The sequence below is a fragment of the Equus quagga genome, chromosome 13 (genome assembly GCF_021613505.1).
Source record: "Equus quagga isolate Etosha38 chromosome 13, UCLA_HA_Equagga_1.0, whole genome shotgun sequence".
Taxonomy (NCBI): domain Eukaryota; kingdom Metazoa; phylum Chordata; class Mammalia; order Perissodactyla; family Equidae; genus Equus; species Equus quagga.
In genome coordinates, this window is record NC_060279.1 from 32,190,984 (window position 1) to 32,215,589 (window position 24,606).

Genomic DNA, 24,606 nt, shown 5'->3' on the forward strand with positions numbered 1-24,606 from the left:
CTACAATCAAGCAATTAACAAACAGAAAACAATTTAATTGTTATGCAATAACTCCAGCAAAACTGCCCAGATTTCGTAATGAAACATGGTTGGCCTTGAAGGAATAGAGTCATCTTGCTATTTACATATTCTGCAATATATCTAAAATGCAGCACCAGAATGTAAAGAAAAAATCATTATATGAAACCAGAACACCTCAATTATCGCACTGGTTCTACCACTCACCATTTTTGGGTCTCTTAGACAAGCCACTTAACCTCTCTTTGCCTCAATTTTTTCAGCTGTAAATTAAGACTAAGAATACTTACTTTGTTATGTGTAAGGAACTAACATATAATATGATTATGTATATAAAAGAGTATGTATGTGACAGAGGTTTGTAAACTATAATGGTCGTACACGTTAAAAGTGTCAGTATTTGTATATAAATGAAAGAGGAAATGGATATATAAAGAGAATGTTACTAATGTAATCATTAAGTAAATCTAGGTTAAGCGGATACTCAGACAATTCTATACCTTTTTTTATAACGTGCTTTAGACCTGAAAGAGAGTATATTTCAAACTAAGTTAAAAATTAATGAGATAAAAGCTTTCTAAAAGAAGGTTTTTTAACAAGTCTCTCTTCTGAGGTAAGACTTTTTTTTAACGCAAGTATCTTTCCAAACTCATTTATTCACATTTTTTTTTCCAGTCAGAGAAGAATTTGGCTAAAAGGCCATGAAAGCGGAGATAAGAAAATGGCCAAACTCCAAGATCCATGTGTATGCTCAAGTTGTGAAGTTCCAAAACAAAAGGAGCTGTCTTCTTTTACAGTAGACTATAAACTAACTTCCTCTGATTACTAAGGAAATTCCTCTTGCCTCTGAATATTTTATATAAAATTATATATACTAAACAGAAATTTCAAGAAATGAATAATATGCATTAAGAAAACACACCATTCTTCTAAGCATGTATTAGGAATTAATCTAGGTATTAATTTAAGAAAGACCATTGCTATTTTGTGAAATTCTTTTTTGTAGCCTTCCATGGGAAACATTTTAAGCCAATAACATTACTAGTCAACTTTTCTGCACCAATTAGAGGCTTCCCTATGCTCTTCCAAAGTTTCTAGTTTCTAGCTCATGCTGCTGGAATCTCTACTAGACACCATCCCTTCTCCCAAAAAGAAAGAAGTGAGGTCTAACAAACAATTTTCTCCAAAACGTTTCCGCAAATATTAAAAAACTTTGAGGATGCGAGCACCTTGAAGTTCAACCTATTGACTTAAACATTTCACAGTCAAACATTTTACTCAGGAGATTTCTTTAGCTCTCAAGCTTAGATTCAGAGATAAGAACAAAGCTGATGCATCTCTGGCTAGTGCAACCATAAATGGACAAAAGAAAGGTCATCTCTAACTAAACTTTCTGCTGGAACTCAGCACTGCTTACGTTACTTCTTAGATCAGTAAAATAGATTCAAATTTCTTTAAGCAAAACAGATGCAAAAACACTCTTTAAATGATTATGAAATACAGCAAAGTTTCATCACTATGACTTCTCTTAGTGAACCACACCTAAAATTGTTCTGTTTAATAAGCACTGAGTGGCTGGCATTGTGCTGAGTGTCAGGGGTGGTAATAAAAAAGCATATGACATTTCCTGCCTTTAAGAGGCTTATGATATAGATAAGAAGATAAGCCTTTTAGATCAAACAATTAGGGACCAGTACAAGAGAATTTTTTTTTAAAGCCAGGTTGTGTAGTGTATTAAACAGTTTATGAAGCTCTAAGGGCCCACCACCATCATCTTCTTAGAAGAGTGGCCCCAAGGCTGTTCCTTCTGCATAAAGTTGCTGGTTTACAAAGCAAGAGAATGCATTTAACGAAATCAACCCTATTTTCCTGGTTACTAATGAATGGACTGTGGATCATGAGCCAAGGTTATCATGGCGATTCTACATAAGAGATGGTAAATATATATATGTGTGTATATATATATATTTATATGCACACATACACACAATCAGATCCTCTTTCTGTTTGGGGAATCTGAACGAGCAATGTGTGAAAAAGACTGAAGTGGAATTACTGGAGCTGCTGTTGAATCAGGAATGACAACGAGCCACTATGCCAATTCTCCATGAGGACTGGTGTACATTCCAGTCTATGGAGGACAAGCACAGAGGGACTACTTGGATGCTGGGCCAGTTTCCTGTGCTTCTTCAATTCCCATGTATCTTCTAACAAAACCCTATTACTTCAGTTTATCCTTAGAATCCATGCCATACATATGATACTGTTAATAAATTTTTTTATCAGAGACCAAGAAGGGTGAAATACCCTAATACAGTTCTATATCTAGAATACATAAAGTACTTAGAAAGAGAGGGAGAGAGAAACATCTCTGAGGTAGGCATATAGCTACAGCTCAGGTTCTCCTTATGTAGGTTACATGCATGTATTTGAAACAGATGAAAAGACCATTTTAAGTGTCTGCCTTTGATTTGAGGGACAGGTACTGAAAACAGAAAATATAAAATAAATAAAAAGTGTTCTAAATATGGCATCTATCTCATTTGAAAAAGAAGTATCAAACAAGAGTGGAGATAACATGGTGAATTGACATTCATAGCCATCTGAATCAAAGAGAACCTGTTCTCAACAGGAAATTGCCCCAGGAAGATAAAAAAATTCCTTCCTTTAATTGTTAGTGGACAAGAGAGCAGCACCTAAGTATAGTATTTCAATGTTTATTGGAGTTAAAGATAAAGTAAATATCATTTTCCCACCTTTCTTCTCAATGTTATCTTTTCTCTTCCCTTTGGAATCACTTTATCTTACTTTACTTGAACTTTCCTGAGTATTTGTGTCTGTCTCATGCTTTTGAATTCATTTGGTTATATTGTTTAATCTGCCCCCTCCCTCCCTAAATAGACTATCATATGAAAGCATTAAGAAAAAACAAACATTAAACTTAATTGGATTCTTTAAATTAATCTATCAGTCATAGCACACTCAAAGTGACTTCGAAGTTTGAGAAGTTATTTACCACCACTCCCTGCTCCAAATCATACTAAAACAAGTCCAAGAGAGGAGAAAAAGACAAAATACTTATAGGGAAACAAGTTATGAATAGCTGGAACGAAACAGAGTAGAGGAGGTTACTGCGTTGGAGGCAAAAACTTAAAGTAAAGTCAAAAGAACAGGAAACGGTTTGAACCTTTGTCAGGACTACTGGGATCATAAGCATTCTTTCTTGCTGGTCTATAACAAGAACTCAGTAGTTATCCAAGAGTGAGTCTGCTTGGGAGAAAATCATTTCAGCAGCTCAACTATAATGAGATTTAAGTGTGAAGGACTATAGGGTGTGAGGGAATCCAAGTTTGGCAGAGAGTTGGTTTGTTAAATAACAGTATATGAAACAGTCAAAAGCAACTTCTGCTTTTTTAGATATTAAAGTATTTTGTTAAATACATGTCCAATTATAAAACAATATGACATTGCTTAGATTATAAATAACTATAAAATAAATTATAAAAATTTTATAATAATAAATTATATTTATATATTTTATATTATATTATGAAATTTATATAATTATATATACAATTATAAAATAAAACAAAATACTTATTGCTCTGTATGTCTGGTTTATACTAGGCAAAACTTTGGGGCTTCAGAATCTCTGCATTTCTTAATTTCCAATGCAATCATACAGTATCAGTTACAATAGTTTCTATCAATGAAATTAAGAACCTAAGTGGGAGAAAAAGTCTACATCCTTCTGCACAAGAAATCATGCCACTCGCCTTTTTGATGAAACTGATAGAAGATTTTATATTGAAAAGTGGAAGAAAAAAACAAGATGAGGTCATTACTTCTTTCATTTTCATTTTAGTAAGAACAAAAAGAACAATCCAAGCTTTAAGAACCAAATTCCTGTCCCATGACAGTTTACAGTCACCATGAGAAAATTAACTTCCGTATCCCTACCGTTAAAACAAAACAAGCAAGAAAAAATGACTACTGTCATCTAATTAAGATCAGATTTATCCTAACTTTATCTTGATATAGAACACCAAAATGTGATAAATCAGTAATTAGGAAGTGAAAAATCCAAAGAGAAAGTGAGAGAGAGTCCTAGCAGTTTTCCTGAACACGAAAAAGACTGTTTTTTCTAGAACATGAAAGGATTGGGTGGGGCGGGAATCAATAATTTTCCACCAGTACTTTTCAACACAAACTAATGAGAAATAGCTTTGACAAAAGCAAGAAACATAATGCATATAATAAAAAAAAGGATACCATTCATCTTCCGTTGTAAAAATACAGTCCCTTTAAAGCTAGGATTATTTTTTCTGTAACAAATATTTGTTCTCTTCCCTACAAAAACATTACTAACCATAACCTCAATCCCTGGCTTGACAAGTGCTACTTCTAATATATACTATGCCATTTTCATCAAACAACAGAGAAATTATCCTGAACCTAAGAAAAAGTATTCGGCTACTTCAGTGTTAAAAACATTCTTCTGTGATAACTTCCATAACACATACTTCAACACATTCGTTTTAACATCCATCAAGTCTCTTCTTTGTAGTGTTGAATTCCATTTTTAAAAGTTTATATATTTTTTTCCACTTTAAACATGATTGTGTCAACACTAAAGCAAATACTTAGTTCTCATCAGCCAATACAGTTGGAGCCTTGCTGAAACCTTGTTCTCAGCTGCCCCCTTGCTGCTGAAAATGAACTCTGAAGCTAGTGCAGTACAGAAATATACCAATTATGTCTGAGAGAATAAGCTGAGCACAGGGAATTTTGTGAAAAGGCAGAAATCATGAGATACCATTGCTAAAGTAGCCCAAATATCCTAGAATACTTGATTAATAACTAAAAATATCTGAAACGCTTGATTTCCCTAATTCTCAAGTGTCAAAGTTCTCCGGTCCTAAGATTCTGAGCTGCTAGATATTTATACCTCAGGAAAAGAATTAAGTTAACTGAGAATTTCAGTGATAGTGAGCAGTGACAATAATCAGAGAATGAATTGTCTACTGTTAGCACATGCTTATTTCTAACCATGCCCCTCTTCCTGAAAAAAAAGAAAAAACAAAAACCAAGGGTATAAACCACCAAGGAATTTTAACTCATTCATGTGCTCCTGATTTAACATACAGCACTCAGACAGAGATATTCATATGGCAACCCTATGAAGAACATATTTTTATTATAGAAAAAATAGATGGAATGTAAATAGCTGTGCATTTTTTCCACTTCATCGAACATCTATAACATTCAAAAGTGCTTGTATAAACACTTACTTTTGCATAAGTTGACTAATTATCTAACATATTCTTCACCAACAGGAGTAAACGTTTGATGAAGGAAAAAGAAAAGAGGAATAGAGTGCTTCAGAAACATACCACAATTAATTATACCACAAACATTCCACAATTAACATATTAATCAGCCCATGATTCATCTTAAACCAAAATCTGGGAAGTCTATTTCTCAATAACCAAATGGGAATAACACCACAAAGCCTAAACAGAAATTTTAATGTGTTTACTTTTCCTTTGGTTGTAAATAAACAGTATGGCTATGGGGGGACAAAGAATGAAAATCAATAAGCAGTTTATATTTTCTAAATATAAAATCATTGCCTGAGATCAATTCCAAGTTCCTCTTCATAATGCTGAACAGCTCAAAGTCAAGCAGGAATGCATTATAGTACCTAAATTGTTCTACCCATATAATTTATTTTATATTACTTCCTATCCCCACATCTTTTGAACTTTCACAGGATCCAGTCCAAAGCCTTGTACATAGTAGATACTCAAAAATATTTCCTTTATTTCAAAATGAACTTACCCTTCGAAATGACACAACATAAAATGTGTCTCCCCTTCTGCGGATGGCTTCAAAGAAGTCTTGATAACTTCTGGGTGAAGCATAATACACTTGTAGCTCACTCCCTGAGTTCCTGCTGAAGTAAGAAAAAGGCAAAATGTTGTTAAACTAATAAATTTCTTATCCTCTCAAAAATACTTTCCATTCTAAGGCTATATCCAAATTATAAGAATCTCTCTCAACCAACATATTAGTGGCGTTTTGGCAGTAATTTTTATACAGTTACGTGTTGCTTAATGAAGGGGATACATTCTAAGGCCATTCTGTCATTGTGCGCACATGACAGAGTGTACTTACATAAATCTAGATGGTACAGCCTACTACAGACCTGGGGCATGCGGTATAGCCTCTCCAGCCCAGGCTACAAACCTGTACAACATGTTACTGTACTGAATACTGTAGGTAATTCTAACACAATGGTAAGTATTTGTGTCTCTAAACATAGAAGAGATACAGTAAAAATATGGTATAAAAGATAAAAAATGGTACACCTGTATAGAGCACTTAGCATGAATGAAGCCTGGAGGACTGAAGTTGCTCTGGGTGAATCAATGGGTGAGTGGTGAGCGAATGTGACGGCCCAGGACATTACTGTATACTACCACAGACTTTATAAACACTGTACACTTAAGCTACAATAAATTTATTAAAAAAATTTTTCTTTCTTTAATAATAAATTAACCTTACTCTAACATTTTTACTTAAAAAACTTTTTTTTAACTTTTTGACTCTTTTGTAATAACAGCTTAAAACACAAACACATTGTACAGCTGTACAAAAATATTTTCTTTCTTTATATCCTTACTCTATAAGCTGTTTTCTATTTTTTTAAGTTTTTTTTTTTCTTTTTAAACACCAAGACGCAAACACACACATCAGCCTAGACCTACGCAGATCATCAATATCACTGGCATCCACCTCCACATCTTGTCCCATTGGAAGGTCTTTAGGGGTAATAACATGCATGGAGCTGTCATCTCCTGTGATAACAATGCTTCTTCTGGAACACCTCCTGAAGGACCTGTCTGAGGCTCTTCTTGAGGTGTCACTCTTTTCAGAAATACGCCCATTGTGGTTTGCTTGGTTTGTTTCTTTTTCTCATCACAGATTTGCTTGTAAGCAGATAATGCACCAGATGCCATTCATATACTCCTTGGTGACATCACCCAAAATCCAAGCAAGTTTCTTGATGCAGTCGTAGATGTTGTAATCCTTCCACAATTTCATCAGTGTCTTCCTCAGTTTCAACAACAGCCTTCTCAAGTAGTAAGCCTTAAAAGCTGCTATAACTCCCTGACCATTGGTTGGATCAAAGTGGTGGTGTTTGGAGGGAGAAACAACACTTTGATATTGGGATGAAGATCACCAATAAAAGGAGGATGTTCAGGAGCATTATAAACAATAAGCAAAATCTTGAAAGTTATGTTATTCTTCAAACAGTACTAGTCCATTTTGCTGTCAAAGCAATTCAGGAGGGCACCTGGGAAGAGGAGCTGGGTAATCCATGACTTTTTATTGCTCCTGTAATATGTTGGCAGTGTGTGCTTATTGATATGCTTGAAGGTCCTAGTGTTCTCACTGTGCCAGATCACAAAGGGTTTCAATTTGTAGCCTGCAGCATTGCCCCCAACCAAGACTGTTATCCTGTCCTTAAAAGCCTTGAAACCTGGCATTGATTTGGCCTCCTTATGGAAGAAAGTCCTTTCAGGCATCCATTTCCACAATAGGGAGGTTTCATCCATACTGGATATTTGCTCCGGCAGGTAATTTTCCTCCACAATCAGTTTATCTGGAGTTTCTAAAAATTCTGCAGCTGCCATCACATCAGCACTCGCGACTCACCCCTTGCTTTCCCATAACGTAATGAACGATTCTTAAATCATTTAAACCACCCAGAGCTAGCAGTAAACTCAACATCGTAGTCAGGTCCAGCTTTTTCTTTCAACACTGTAAACAAACTTTTTGCGTTGGCCACGACTGTCGCGATGCTGAGAGGGATATGCTTCTGTGTCTGGTCTCCAATCCAGATCAGTAGAAGTTTCTCCACATCTGATAGGCCCTTCTCGAATTTTTGTTAGTCTCACTGCCTTCAATGAAGCAGATCCTTTAACAGCTTCTGGCACTTTGTTCTTCTTCTTCAAGATAATAGCTATAGTAGAATCTGACATGCCTGACTGATGAGCAATAACCATCACTGATTTTCCACCTTTGTAGTCCTTAATCACTTTCAATTTCGTTTCCGGGTTAATCACTCAAAGTGGTCTCTTACTGACAACATTAGCAGTGGATTTTGCATGCTTAGGGGCCATGATGAACAAAACAACGAGAATAAATCAAGAACAAGAGAAGATGATGCAATTAAGAGACATGGTAAACATGAGACATATGAGGCTGCTGTCGGTGTGACATGGCATATTGTTTCACAGTAAACTATTTTTTTAGAAAGTGTACACTCTAAAATAATGATAAAAAGTATAGTAAACACATAAACCAGAAACATAATCATTTATTATCATTGTCAAATATTATGTACTGTACATAATTGTATGTGCTATACTTTTATACAACTGGCAGTGCATTAGGTTTGTTTACACCAGCATCACCACAAACACGTGAGTAATGCATTGTGCTACAATGTTACGATGGCTACCACGTCACTAGGTGATAGAAATTTTTCACTCCATTATAATCTTCTGGGACCACAGTTGTATATGCAGTCTGTCATTGACTGAAATGTCACTATGTGGTGCATGACTATAATAACATTTTGAAAAGCCCAAGGTCAGGATATTTGTAAGATCCAATTCACTACAGCTAAAACTTCATTTCTGAATCAAGGCTCTAAAATGGACCAGTCAAGTGTATTGCAAAGCATGTAAAAATAATAAAAGTATCAGAAAATAGACTTCTGCATTGGTTTGTATGATTTTAAAATTTGGGGTAACAAAATTTAAGCCTAAGGTAAAGTTACTTTTCACCCCTCCGTCAAATCTGTCAAGGCACACTTGCCTATGAGTGTGTGTGAAAGGTGGAAAGAGTTTAGGATTTGGAAACAAGTGGACCTGCTTTGAATTCCTGCTTCACACTTCAAGTGGGTATAATTGGGGGAATCAACCTTTGAGCAACCTCACTTTCCTCATCAGTAAAATGAAGATAATTATATAAACCTTGCAGGATCATTATTGGGCTCAGAGATGTTATATGTGTAAAGTACCAAGCATGGGTCCTGTTCCATAGGAGTCACTCAACAATTGCTAGCTATGGATATTAAAAGTACCATGTCAGTGCCTTTATAAAATTATACCTTAAATTACAGTATCTCAAATCACATCATATCTCAAAAGATACACTCAAATGATATTAATATAGTTCTTAATAATATTTTCAGTCTTTCACTGTTTAGCACAATAAGCTAACACTCCAAAGTTAAAGGAGAGTTAAAGAAATAATGTTTCCTTTTTCTCCAAAAAAGAAAACACATGTGTTTTCTTTCTTATATTGTTCTTCTTTTATGTTTTCAATCAAACTTTATTAACTTAAGAGGAAAGAAAGGGTGACTTAAAAGGAAATAACAAATGAGTCATAAGAACTTCCTTTGAAATAAGTCCATTTGCTCACTAGGCCATTTCTGACAATAATATTTTGAATGTGCAGTCAGTTCTTATCATTCATGGTAGTCATGTTGTATAAAGGCAGTATGAACACTGAATTAGCAAATACTGAGGCATTCTCCTAAGGGAAATACAGGGTGAGGTTCCTACGAACCCCGACTTACAGCATTTTAGTCAAGCGATCAATATATAAGCTTGTTTCACGTGTTTCTGTTTAAAGAGACTTTCTTTAACATATATTGTTCATTCACTAACATTGAACTCACAGTCAACATCACCATAACTCATGCCTGAACGAAGCTTATCTAACATGTATCTTCTCCATACGGCACAATACCGTCTTCTGTGCTTATGAACACTAGGCAGCACCTTCAGTACTAGGCTTAGGGGCCATTTTACACAGTGAAATCACCAACAAAAAGCACAAAAATGTGAAACATGGCACTAAACAGACCTTGAAAAGGACACTTGTTTACAGCACAAGAGCCGAAAACAGGAAGGCAGAGGGGTGCCTTGTTAAACCTTACCTGGGAATGTCTACACGTTTGCAAATGACCGCGAACGTGTTTCAAGTATTGATTTTAGAGTTACAAACAAATTTTAGTGAGTAGGCAGATACACAAATACAGAATACCTGAATAATGAGCTTAATGACAGGGATACATTCTGAAAAATGTGTCGTTAGGTTCTTTCGTCATTGTACAAACTTCATAGCATATACTTACACAAACCTACATGGCACAGCCTACTACACACCTAGGCTATGTGGTACTAATCTTATGGGACCACCACTGTATATGTGGTCCGTCATTGACCGAAACATTGTCATGCAGCACATAACCGTATATTATCTAATTTAATCACTATATCAACTCTGTGTAGCTGGAATTCTGTAGATGAGGAAACGTTAAGTTAACCTGCTTTAATGCACAGAGCAAGTAAGTGGCAGAGTTCTGATCTGAATTCTGCCCAACTCTAAAGCTAGCATCTTAACCATGACACTACATTGCCTCCCATATTACTGTTCCTTTTAGTTAGATATGTCTTGTTCAACATATTTAACCCTCCAGGCATAGCATTCCTTTTGGAATCTTTCAAAATCTTAAGCAGAATTGTGTAGTGAAAAATGCATTTTATGTCAAATAGCTAGGATCTGAATTGTGATTCTGCCACTTACTGGTTCTATGATTCTAAAACTTGGAAAAAATAAGCGACTCACCCAGTTTTTCTATATATAAAATAGGGACCATGGTCTCTAGACTTCAAGCTATTATATGGATTTAAAGATAAAATGCATGTAAAGCACTCAGCAGGACACCTTGGCCAGAGCAGATACTCATAAAATAATATTCCCTTCCCCTTGGCTCATGGAAAAGATGCCAATCAAGGACAGGAAAGCTATGTGCACTTAAAATTTACAGCAAAATTATGACTGAACAGCATTCCAGTGAAAACTGTATTTAAGGGACACAGATGGGGAGAGTTAACCTTTTGAAATTATCTGGGTTTACTCTGAGTGCTCAGAAGCAGCATATGTTATATGGACTAATACAAAAATCACAGATGAGAACAAGTTTAAGATGTAAAGGAAGTGTGCATTTCAACTTTACTAAAATACTAGGTATTTAAAATTCCTTAGCCAAGAGCTTCCACACTTTCTTACCTGATACTGGTGGTTTCTGTGTATTGAACAGCCATGAGCTGAGAATTTGAGCCCTGTTCTAGTGCACCCTGGAAAAAAAAAATGACTTAATGCCATATAATGAAATTACATGAAGACTTCTTATATAGACTCATTCTGCATTTACATTTACTAAACTCTCATTAAAGTACTCATATTGTTTTTCTTCATGAATATTCTGACATATTAAGTTCACATAACTAAATGCCAACATAGAAATGAGAACTCTATTGGTCACATTCTGGGCTGGGAGATGTGTCTTATGGAGATTAAGACATTTAAGGCACTTCCCATAAAGTTTAAAGAATAGCCCAAAAGCTTGGTCCAAGTACCATAAGTTTTATGATCAAGCCATGCAAGTATTATTACTCAACATATAGCAACTTACATTTGTCTAAAATAATTATTTTCCCAATGAAAAGTTCCTAAAGTAAAATAATGAAACTAGATCCTATTATTTACTAAGTTAAACACAAAGATCTTCAAGCCTAAATATACTTATGAACTAAGCTATCATTAAAGAGATCTCACTGATGACTTTTTTAGCCAGAGAACAGTCCAATCTGGAACCATCAGTGGCTCACATATGCTACTCTGGAAACCTGTCTTCCACATAGCATCTGCTTTACACTATGCCTTCTTATATTCCCTGGCAGTTTTGTAAGCTCACCTTCAGAAGAGTTTCGAAGGGTATTAGAGTTCAAGGGCACACTACCAACTATTACATTAAGAAGTGACCTTACTACTACCCTGTCAAATAGTGGCTGAAGTAACTGTTTAATCATAAGACTACTGGCATTTGTTCATTACTGTATCCATCCATCCATCCTTCAGCAATCAAACTTTTACAGAGCACCCACTACATGGACCAGGGCTACAAATTTAATAGTTGACTTCTGCCCTCAAGAAGCTTGCAGTTTACAATGTGATCAATGCTAAAACAGAAGAATATACAAAGGGTTAGAGGAAAAAAGAAAAGGTAACGACTTTGTTTGGTGGATGGAACCAATATGCAGGGATGAATGTAGGGCTTCCAATTTCTGGCTCTGTGACAAGTCAGAGGTCCTATTTTACGAAAATCTCATTAGGTCTTGCATGTAGTGGATGTTCAGTAACTGTTCGTTAAACAAAAACGAGGAATGCACCAATAAAATGAAAAAAAAGAGAAACAAATACTTTTAAATAATAAAATCCTATACTTATTGACACGCTTATCAAGTAACTAGTAAATAAAGCCAAAATTAAATTACGGTTAGTTGATAAATAAAAGATTTAAAATGAACAGACTAAATACCTAATGAATTTTAAATGATTTTGCTACTTTGCTACTTTGGCACATATAAAATTAACCCAGAAGTCTGAAAGAAGCCAGACTTCTTTCCCTAGACTCAGAAATGAGTGGGTAGGCTTTAAGGAAAACTGAGTTACAGAGACATTAGGCAAATGGGGCATTTACCTAAGATTTACATCAATTAGCAAAGGAATCTCTGAAAAATTGGCCATGAGCTTCGGCATTCTTAGCTATGTGGATTTAGCAAAAGGTCATAATCAGCAAAAATGTGAGGCAGACATTTATACAGAAATGAGAACGATGTTAAAATTCCAAGTATGTTGTAGATTTGTCTATTTTCCCCTTAGTTCTGTAAAGTAAAATAGTAAAATAAAGATACTAAAAGGGGGGGGCATTTATGGGGCATTTATTTTTACCCAGACATTTACCCATTCTGGTGCTTTCCTTCCTGTTAATCTAGGGTTCTATCTGATATCATTTCCCTTAGTCTAAAAAACTTCTTTTAGTATTTCTCACAGTGCAGATCTTGGAGCAATAAATTATCTCAGTTTTTGTCTGTCTAAAAAATGTCTTTATTTTGCCTTCATTTTGAAAGCTATTTTCACTAATTTGCCCCTTTACCTTTTCTAATAACTCAGTCTAGGAAGAGGGTTGAACTATGAAATGGGACAAACCAAATCAAGGATACAATAATGCTTAGAGATGGCAGAAATTTCAAAGAAATGTCAATTCATCAAAATTACAGAATATCTTATTAGACGATTGAGTCCTTTTAGCATCTGAAGGAGGTGACTGTGAGAAAAAGGAAGGTTGAAATGAGGAAACAAGACGAAGCAGGGCAGCTCCAGGCTCTCTACACCGAGAAAGAGAACCAGAGGAATTCTTTATATGCTTTGGTATTGACAACAGCATAAGCAGAATGATCCTTCTTCCTCTGACTGATCCTTCCTCTGACTGAAAAGAAACTTCTTTTACCCTTGATAAGTACAAATTCATCCCTGTCATTCCTTTTTCTGTAATAGCTAAGAGTCTCAGATTTCTGACCACTATCTAAGCTTCCTATGGAAAGAAATGCACCCAAGATAGAAGAGAAAGAGATAAGACTTTAGATTAAACTACAAATCTCTTCCAAATGTTAAAAGGCTATGAAATTACAATAAAGTTATTTTCCTTGCATTAAAATTCCTTAAAGGGGTACCAAGTGCCCCTTACACAGTAAACTCTCTATTCATTTATCTAATGAACAGGAAAGAATAATATGAAAAATTGTATCAAAAGATAAGGCAAAAAAACTCATTTAGGCCAAGAATTTTAACCTAATTTTTCATAATGCCCATTATACCAGCTGTGTGGAATAATCTACTGCCAGTTATCCATTTCTTCCCTCTTCCTGCTCTTCCCCTGTATAGCAAGGAATGGAAGCCTGAAAACTATATTACCCAAACTTTTTTGCCACTAGGTTTTGGGATATAATTTAGGTTCTGCCAATAAGATACACTTGCACCAGATTTGGAAAGCAGAAGGAAAATAGAGTCCATTTTTCCTCTGACCATGGTGGCAGCCAATATGTAGGCTTTGGCAGACGTGGGTTTTTACAGTACCAGATTGTACTCTAATGCCAGTAAGAAGCTTTGAGACTCTGAGGTACCTGCGACATTGGTAATGACTGCCTATAGCCAACAGAAGTACTAACAACCAATCAAGGTGCCATAATATGTGAAGAAAAGGTGTTGGAGAGGCCCACATAGGCACATACGGGATAATCATGAAATCTCAGAATGTCAGAGCTTGAGCTCATCTAGACTAACCCTCATTATTTATGGAATGAAAACAGTTCCATAATGGTTAAAAGTCCACGTTTCTCAATATCCTTTTAATGTACTTCTAAACATATCACATACTGCTTCCAGTTAGTCTCCAAATAATCAAATAGCTAAAGGTGGTTCCATTAGCATATAAACACATAAACCTGGTGAAATATATCCCATCTAAAAATAAAACCTCTTACTTGATTCTTATAGCTATTCCATTTCTCTGTTCCCATTAATGGGGAATCATCCCGAAATAATTTTCTCTACTTCCTCATTTATTATTACTTCCCGAATCCACATACTTTCGTCATCACCACTCCAATGAATGACTTTTGTCAAGGTCACTAACAAATTTTAATAATCAAATCCAATGGCAATTTCTCATCTTCATCTTAATCAATATCTCTCAGCCTCTGTAACAGTTGTTCACATCCCCTTCTTAAAAAACTTTCTTCACTTGGGTTTTGGGACACTACTATCCTGCATTTTCTCCTATCCTACTCAAGCCACTCTCCTAACCACTCTTCTTCCTTCTTAAGTGCTGGATTCTTTCTTCTCTTTCAGCCTCTAAGGTGGAGTTGGCCCAGGTCTCAGCTCCTCACCTCTTTTCTTTCCTTTTTACTTTCTCCCTAGGTGATGCGATCTCAAATAAACTTCCAGTCTCAACATCTCCCTAAACTCCAGGCCTGGATATGTGACCTCTGGATACTTGACTTCTCTACTTGAATGTCTAAGAGTCATGTCAAACTTAACCCCTCTAAAACTCTTGATTCCTGCCTCCAACTCCTCTTTCCCCAGTCTCAGTCTCCACAAATGGCATCACCATTCATCCAGCAGCTAAGGCATAGGAATTATCATTCCTTTTTATTTTACATCAGCAATTTCCATTCGCTCTACTTTTAAAGTATATTTGGCATTCAAGTACTTTCCTCCACCGTCACATCTACCATGCTAGTATGGACTGCAATGATCTCTCATCTAGACTACTGAAATGGCTTCTTAACAGGTCTCTTTACTTAGACTCATGTTCCCTGCCATGGTCTACCCTGTGTAGGAGTTAGAGAGATCTTTTAAAAATAGAAATCAGACCGAGTCACTCCCCTACTCAAACATCTCAATGCTATCCTCTCATACCTATGATAAAATCCAAAGTTCTCACGAGAGCCTATGAGGTTTGCTAAGATTTAGCCTCTACTGCCTCTCTGATGTCATCTTTTACTACTCTCCCCTTAGTCACTGCAGTCCAGGCCTTACTCAACCTCTTGATGTTCCTCAAATACGCAAATGGTTCCCTCCTGAGGGTCTTTCTATTTGCGGTTCCCTTTGTCTGGTAGCTCTTTCTCTAAACATTCTCCTAGATCTTTGCATTATTTACTCCTTCATTTTCTGCCTACGGAAAAGCAACGTTCTCATCAAACCCTTTTCTTCCTCCTGAGCACACAGGAAAACTAGATTTGCCTAACCCACTGCAAAGGAGACTTGGAAAAGTGACAGAGTTTTAGCCAACTGAACATTGGCTAAAGTTCAGGCCTGATACCTAAAACATTTTGCATTTTCTTCCAAGCTTTCTCTTCCCCAACACCTAAGCCTAGAAGCAAAGAATCTCAAGTTATTGTGGCCACAAGTAGAAAGAACCTGGATTCCTTAGTCACTCCTGGGAGGAAAGCCATCCTAGAGAGCTATATCAGACTTCGTGTGGGTGAGAAACAAATCTGTATTCTATTAAGCTGCTGAGAATTTGAGGCTGTTTGTTAAACAGCTAGCAATAACTACCTTGACAATACCTTATTCAAGAGGAATATCCTTAGAGCAGCCTACCTAATATAGCCACTCACCTCTCAACTCAAACTCTAACCTCCAACCTTGCTTTTTCTTTGGAGAACTTCTCTCTTATTTTGAGTGTATTTATTTACTTATTTATTATTATCTCTCCCACTAGAATGTAAGTTCCATGAAGGCAGGAATTTTATCATACTCACTACTTATTCCCAGGGTCTGAAACTGTACCTGGCTCATTATTACTACCACAGGTAATGTTTGTTGGGAGCTTGCAACGTGCCAGTTGCTAGTCTAAGTGCTTCAGAAGTAGTAATAAATATTTGATGAATGATGGAATGACTATAAATGGTGCTCTGTGGCAAAGAACATTAAGATGGAAGCCCAATTAAACAGGTTCTAAATAAGAACTACCCTGGGGCCGGCCCAGTGGCACAGTGGTTAAGTTTGCATGTTCCACTTCGGCGGCCTGCGGTTCACTGGTTCAGATCCTGGGTGCAGACATGGCACCGCTTGGCAAAAGCCATGCTGTGGTAGGCATCCCACATATAAAGTAGAGGAAGATGGGCATGGAGGGCCAATGTTCCTCAGCAAAAAGAGGAGGATTGGCAGCAGTTAGCTCAGGGCTAATCTTCCTCAAAAAAAAAAAAAAAAAAAAAAACGAACTGTCCTTAACCTGTAGTGCTACATGTCTAAGTTAAAAATGCCCTCCATGGAGAGTCTTTACTTCCAAGTTGTCCTATGTTTTAACACCCTCTTTTTGAAAAGCTCTAAGAACAGAAGAGATAAACAGTATCATTTATTATACCATTTGCAACAAAAACATTTGATACAGATGTGCATGCACAGAAACCCCTGGCTTGAAAGCAAATATGAGGGAGAAAGCAGGAAACAGCACCATGCCTGAGCAGGAAATACTAGTGCTATAAAACCTAAACCAGTGCCGTAAAACCTAGGAGGAGGGCTTCAGTGGCAGTGACAGCTGCAGCAGACGCAGCAGGAGCCACTGGGAGACGGCTGGAGTTCAAGCTTCCCAGCTATTCCAGGGAAGAGAGCACCTCAGCTGGGGGAAGCCGCCCAACAAATATGCCAACTGTTTGAAGAGAAGGAGAAACAAACCTGAAGAATACGGGTTTTCTGTTGATTGTTCGTCATTCTTCTCGACTTGGTCCTTTCCACTTCATGTCTATGAACCCACCCTCGAAGTTCATGATTTAACCTACAGAAGAGCTTAATTAATTAACATATTTCATAGAAATAAATGTCTCATCCCTTGATTAGAAATGAATTTAATTATATTTATAGGTTCCAAAGAGCATTCCAAGTGCCTGATGACTCAATGTTGCTTTTTGATTTGAAAAAGCTAAGACACTTAATGTTAAGTTGTTTTTAATAAGACACGAATTTTTAGATGGTAGCCTCCTCACTCATGAGTCCAAAATTCAAGGAAAACCATAGCTAAATACCTGCCAAATATAAATATTGGATGCAAAGGTTTCTCCACAAAAAAGTATTTCCTGTCTCTGCTTTTGGGCTATGTACACGGAAACGCTGGAGAGCATGGAGAGCACTTAACAAGCCACAGGACTCCTAACAACAAGTGCATGCAGTAAAGCCCCTGAAAATCACGGTCTTTCGGGAGAAGGAAAAGAATGAACTCAACTGCTTAGGGGGAAGAAAAAATCTCAGTGCACTGTAATCCAAATTTTCCAATTTTCCAATGCCGGAAATAAAAAAGGCCTAGTTCAAATATAACTTCCCCTTATTTTGCTTACTTTTTAGAGCAGTTTGTGAAGCAGGTGTGACTATGTTTATTTATAGTTGATTACTACTTATCACAAAAAAACTGAAGCAGTTTTTGAGGTTCAAAGATAGGATCCAAAATCAGAGGAAAAAAATTCAAGGGGAAAGTAGACAAGAAAAGGTGCACTAATGGGGAAGTGTCTCCAGAATCACATATCTTCAAATTATTATCTTCCTAATTTGAAGAAAAAAGTACGTTCTGCTATAAATGTTACCATGTGCAGGTCTAACAATTACCCTGGATTTTTATATTAATATCACTCTCTAGTTTTCAAATAAGACATACTTAAGTAAGCAACCCCAATACCATCACATTAAACCCTTCATCACCTCTAGCAGGTTGGTGGGGAAAATGGACAACCACTGTATGCCTATGGTTATCCAACAAATAATTCAGAGATTCTCTTAGACACTTAGTTAATCTGAACAAATACTTTTCTAGGTTGCAAAACTAAACACAGAAACCCACTCAGATATAACTGCAACAATCTACAACACTCACCTGAGAGATTCTGTGGTGTTAATCAGGGGCTGACAAGGAGGTGGAGGAATATAGAGTAGTGGTTCTTCAGTTAGCACCATCAGGGCTTTGTCATTTGAAACGGAATGATCATATCTGAAATAAACATGCATAAAAACTGTCTCTTTGCATCTTAAATGCTTAAGAAGTTTGCTATAAGAAAATCATCACTAGTATTAACTTTCCACGGAAATAAAAATATAGTAAATAGACGTACTGCAAGATAGAAGCAAATGTAATAGAAAAGGAGGGAAGTATAGACCATAACAGCACAAATGTCATTTTCTGATTTTCTACAGAGCTTATCAGAATAATTCATATTTATCCAGCCACCGTTTATTGTATAGTTATTATGTACTGGAAACTAGGGATTCAATGATAACACATGGTTAATGTCTTCAATGAGCTCAAGATATACACAGTGCTGCTGGAACACAGGAGATGACACAGTAATGGGGAAAACGGCGGGGAAGACCCACTGATTGATAGCAAAGACAGTATTATGTGACCAGGGCTAAAGTTTTGTAGTCATTCACAATTCAGTGATAACAAAACTGAACAGTCTCCTTAAAATACTGTATGTGGTGGGGAGAGGGGAAGCATAAAATCCTTGATAGGATAAAAGTGAAAGTGCTGAAAAGCTGAATATAAATTTTAGCATCATGGAGGAATTTGAATCACTAGTCAAACACCAGGGTGACATTAACCAGTTACTCCATTAGCCTAAAAAAATATGCTTTCCTAACCATCACACTGATCTATATCATATGAATTCATATCCAGGGTATTACATAGGGAGCAAAACCTGAGTTGAAAATTAGAATTTGAGCTGGGGACATTATTGCTATTTATTCTCTTCGGTCTGCTATTTTAACCTTTCTCACTAAGAAATCTTAAATCTGTCTTGAATTTCTTTACATACAATGCTCTGGGTTGAGAAAACTAGATAGACTAAAACCCCAAAAGGAAAAATATAAACACATAAAATCGGACATGGCTAGATTCACACTTTTCATTAATTCATTCAACAAATATTTACTGAATACCAACTATGAACCAGGCAGTGTGCCTGGTGCTAGGAATCCAAGAGGGAACAAGAGAAATAAAGTCTCTATCCTCAAAGACCTTAATGGGGGAAGATGGACCAAAGACAAGAAAACAAACACATAAAACAGATCCAAACTGTGGCTAGAGCTACAAAAGAAACAAATGGTTGAAAAAGAAAACTAATGTCAGTATCTACTTTAGATCAAATGGTCTCAGAAGGAGATGGTATTTATGTCAAGGCCTAAAGGATGAGAAAAAACTAGCCTTTTAGAGACTGGGGGAAGAGTGTTCTGGACAGAGGCAGGTGGAAAAAAGGTGGGTTTAAGGAACCTAAAGAAGACCACTCACCATCTGAAGAGTTGTGAGCAAGTGAGGGAGGCACAAGATAAGGTTGGAAAGACAGAGACCAGATTATGATAAGGAATTACTAAAAGTAATGAGAAGCCACAAAAGGGTGTTAAGTAGAAAAGTGACAAATTTCAATTTACATTTACACCTTGCCATTGTAACAAAAATGGATCCAATGAACACAACAGGGGAAGCTGGAAGACCAGCTAAGAGAGAGCTGTAGTAATCCAGACAAGACCTGAAGACAATATGGACTAAGACGGTAGCAGTGAAGATGGAGAGAAGTGGCCAATTCAAGACAATTTCTGGAAAGAATATCAACAGGACTTGTTGAAAGGGAGGAATCAGGATCTCTGGTTTAAGCAACAGAAATGAGGAAGACTGCTGAAGAGAAGTGGATGGAGGTGGAACACGGAGAGGGACCTAGAGTCCCACTATGCATGTGTTAAGTCTGAAATGTGAGATGTCAGGGAAATTACTGGATATATGAGTGTGGAGACTTAGAAGAGAAGTCTGGACCAGGAACACAAATTTGAGAGTCATCAGGATATAGAGACAGAGACTGTGTGCTAAACGATGGATGAGTCACTTAGGCAGAAAGAAAAATGAAAATTCACAGTTTCAAACCCTGAGATTTGGATAGAGAAGAAGCCAGCAAAGAATATTGTGAAGAGCAGACTGTGAAAAAGCAGGAAACTAAGAAATGCAGCAATACAAAAGGAGAGTGTTTCAAGGAAGGAGTGATCCACACAGCTAAATGCTGCAGAAAGATCAAGTAAGATGAAGACAGAAGTTTTCATTGAATTTGGCAACAGTGAAATCACTGCCACCCTTGATAAAAATAATTTTGGTACAGTGGAAAATGAAAGTAAAAGTCAGGCACTTCTATGTATGCCACACACAAGAGAAAAGAAGCAATAGCAGAGGAGATGTAGATCATTATTCCCTACAACTTGCACCAGGAACATTCTTGAAGCCCTTTCTTCTGCCTGTGAGGATTAAGTTGTTTGGAATAAAACAAAGATGGTGATACAGCGGTAATAGCTGCACACACAAAAGGACATCGGCCTACAATGAAGTGTCGAGGGAGAAGAACAAGAACTCCATCTCGTACTTGGTAAATTCTGAATGCTTCTAAGAGGCTGTTTGCCACACTAAAAACATCAAGAACAAAGTCCTGTCACATAGGCATATTTTTAAAAATCAGGTCTGCATATTTACAAAACTACAAATGCTGCAGTTCACCAGAAAAGTCCAAAACTGCTTTTGAAAGTACATTTCTGATTTATAATTTTATTTCCATATGATAAACTCTAGTAATGATTTCTGCACATCTGTGCTGAGTGGCTTTGTTTTGTCAGCCAAAAATATTCTTTGGGGAAAAAAAACATCTGATAGGAGAGAAACCAGGAAAGGGACTGGGTGGAGCTGAAAGGGGAAGAAAAGCCAAATGCAATCTGGAGACAATTAGACCCACACTAACCCTGAGATGGTCAGAGGTCTAGGCTGCTTGCAAACCATTCTATATCAAGAGAAAAAAATTCAGCAAATAAGTCACTAAAGCAAAGGACTGTGCTAAGGAGCTAGAGTTAACGAAAATTCCTGTGCCATGGCTGCCACATTGTGACTTCCCTCTGCCTTGTTATCAAGGACCTAGCTCCATTTGGCTCAATAAAAATTCCAAACAACAGAGGGAATTGTTTATCAAAAAATATACAGCTCTGAAAATGTCTACTATAACCTTCTGCTAGTTAACAGAATACAGAAATTGTATTTTCATAATATTATGTCTTTTACTATTGACACGCTCTATGGAAATGTACAAAGACAGCATTAAATTGTAACAAGGGAGGGAGACTCAATGAATATCACAAGGATAAATGATTTTTATCTAATGACTACAAATAGGTTCAGCCATATCATTCCACCATTTCATATCCATCACAGATGACACAGCAACAAATATTAGATATATTACATGTGTAAACACGTTACAGATAAATAAAATAACGATTTTAAAGACATTAACACAATATAATATGTATATATTGTACGTGTTTCAATATGTATATTAGATTTTAAGGTTATATCTTTACAAGAATTCTAAAACTGGAAAAAGTTTCGCAAAGGAAATTTATTCTTAGATCTGGTCTTAACAGTAAAATTTATTAATGGCCTCAGTAACTTGTTTGCTCTACTAATTAAAACTGTGTATAAACAGTTTAGATGTAAAGTTATGCTATACAATTCTCTGTTTCAGTTTCATTAAATAAATTTAACAGACAGAGACATGCCATCTAACCTGTAGCTGTTTTTCTGGATGATACCATCTGACGTGTCTTGCACCTCCTTGGCAGAAAATCCTAGAAGATGCCTCCTTTGATTTGCAGGTTTCACACTAGGCTTCATTTTCCTGGAATCCTGTTCCAACACGCTGAAAATTAAAAATGTGAAACAATAATTGAAATAAAAATATGTCCCACATGTGCATGCTACACGCAGCTTTGAAGCAAACCAGAGTTCCTTTGTAGGTCCATGTATACAGCAAGAATGCTTGGCACAGAGGCAAGTCAAACAGCACACTGACATGGTCAAATCTCTAGCTTAACATCCTGTGCATGTGAAAAACAATTTTGAAAATAATTTTTGTGAGTATAAAAGTACCTTATCTATAAACTGTTTAAACAAAGTCAGTATTCTATATGCTTTAAAAACTCTATCATGTCATGTGTGTACACAAAGTAGAAATAAGTACAACATACATATAAACAAATATTAAATTCAGATAATAACTGAAATAAGAAATCCTCCTGGATGCTGCAAACTGTTTTCAGTGAGGGAATACTTCAAATGATATGGGCATTACTCTCTTTATCACAGCCAGATTCATTAGCCTTTCACAATCCCAGAAGGTAGGCTATCAAACAAAGCTAACAAAAAATTATTTAAAAAATATTTCCATTTTTATTTACATGTAAAAATTTCCTATTTACTTCTTTATCCCCACTCTCCCTAATACTTTCATTCATCAACATACGTCCTCTTGATGGGCATAAGTATTTGGAGCAAACAAATATGTATATTTGTATGTAAGAGGTTTTTAACACATAACTCATTAATCATGGGCTTAGAAATTTGGCTCATCAATAAAACAGTTTGTGTGTATGTGCTTCATTTTATAATACCACTCACATAATTTACACTACTCATAATCTTCTTGAAATTCAACACAAAGGGAATCTCCCTAGGGTAACACAAAAGAAACGATACCAGATTCTATTTAGAGGGAGGAGGAAAGTAAGGATGGATCAAAGAGGGTCACAAGTTAAGGGCCCAGGGATTCTAAGAGAAAAGGAGTTCTTTGGGGTATCGTAGTTTGCCTCCAAATGAGGGGAAACTGGTGTTAGGGGGAAACAGGAAGCAGGTACATCTCTATAGAATCTCCTTCTGGTCTCTGATTGTATTTGCCATTCTTCTCAATTCTTTACCCCCAGAATCACTGCCATCCAGTGGTTGTCACACAGTATGCTGTGGTACTTTGGCACACTGCAAACTCTTCAAAGGTGTACCACCAAATTATGGCCCTTGCATGAAACTTATTTTTGCTACAACCGAGGCTACATTTTGTTACAATTATATCTTTCAGACAGAATGTTTACCAGAGTGGTCACAAGCAGTATAAACCCCGCTGCAAATGAGGTAAGAGGCTTAGTGAATGTCTAACCGAAACAGGAAAACTCAGCTTGGTGAGTATTTAAGAAAACATGAGAGAAGCTGTAAACAATACCAGTTTTGTAGGGAAGGCAAATTGAAGAATGTGGTGATAACCGGAGACCTATTTCTTTTTTCTTTTTGAAACTTAGTTTTTTTTAACAAGTGTTTACTTTTTAAGTCTTTCAAGTATGGTACCAAAAATTCTACTTAGGAAAGTACACTGTAAACAAAATCAAAGTTAAGAACTTAGCCTCAGTTTACAGAATCTCAATTAATTCAATTCCTACACAGAATCTCAGTCAAGTCAACCCTGATACAGAATCTCAACTCCTACAACTCATCCATTGTATTAGTGAAATATCCATATAATGACATTCCTGCTTGGTGGAAGTGCTCCTTCAATCCCTCCTACGACTAGAGGAGCTCTACCATCCTATCTATTTAAAAGAGTTTCCTCTTCGTTTAACTACAAATGTGCTTTATAACGCCCACCTTTTAGTACTAGTTCTGGACTCCACAGCTCTTCAGAACAAGTCTTAGCAAGCCTTCTTCCAATGTCCAAAGATATCTAACATCCCCTAGCTCCTACCCTAGGCCTTCCTTTTCAAGACTATAGTTTCTTCTACATGTTCCTCTTTACAGCACAGTCTTAAGTTCCTTAAGCATCTTTGGTCACTTCCCCGTCAATATGCTTCTCAGAGGTGGTGTCCACAGTACTTCTCAGGTGGTGTGACCATTACAGGATGGAACAGGGCAATTCCTTCCCATGTTCTAGACATTATTCTTCCACCAATGGCCTAATATCATGTAGGCCTTTCTGGCCTACATCATAGTTGCATCGTACTCTATTTATATTGAGCCCAGTTTAATTAAAATTCCAACTCTTTTCTCACAAACTGATTTTGGACTATTAGTTTCCCTTCCCTTCCTCTCCCACTTCCAATTCTGAATTTATATAATTGAGCTTTTTGGTCCAGCTGAATAATTTACATCAATTCCTTTTAAAATACCATTCAAGAACTTTTAGGATCCCAATTTGCAAAAGAAATTCTCCTTCCAAGCAAGGATCAGCATGCCATCAACATCCTCAACTGAGGTGTTATGAA

The 24,606-nt window shown here is 36.5% G+C and overlaps 1 protein-coding gene across 5 annotated transcripts in view; it reads right to left on the reverse strand.

Annotated features, from left to right (window-relative positions):
• The window catches only part of ATF6 (activating transcription factor 6), a 215,404-nt gene that overhangs the window by 104,845 nt on the left and 85,953 nt on the right, over positions 1–24,606 (reverse strand). For 4 of the 5 annotated variants that reach the window (XM_046681639.1, XM_046681638.1, XM_046681642.1 and 1 more), the window contains 5 exons: positions 22,089–22,220; positions 18,374–18,487; positions 17,188–17,287; positions 11,173–11,240; positions 5,860–5,974 (listed from right to left, as the gene is read on the reverse strand). In XM_046681639.1, coding sequence (XP_046537595.1) covers positions 5,860–5,974; positions 11,173–11,240; positions 17,188–17,287; positions 18,374–18,487; positions 22,089–22,220 — 529 coding nt within the window. The remainder of the gene's footprint in view (positions 1–5,859; positions 5,975–11,172; positions 11,241–17,187; positions 17,288–18,373; positions 18,488–22,088; positions 22,221–24,606) is intronic. The other variant, XM_046681640.1, reaches the window with a different exon arrangement.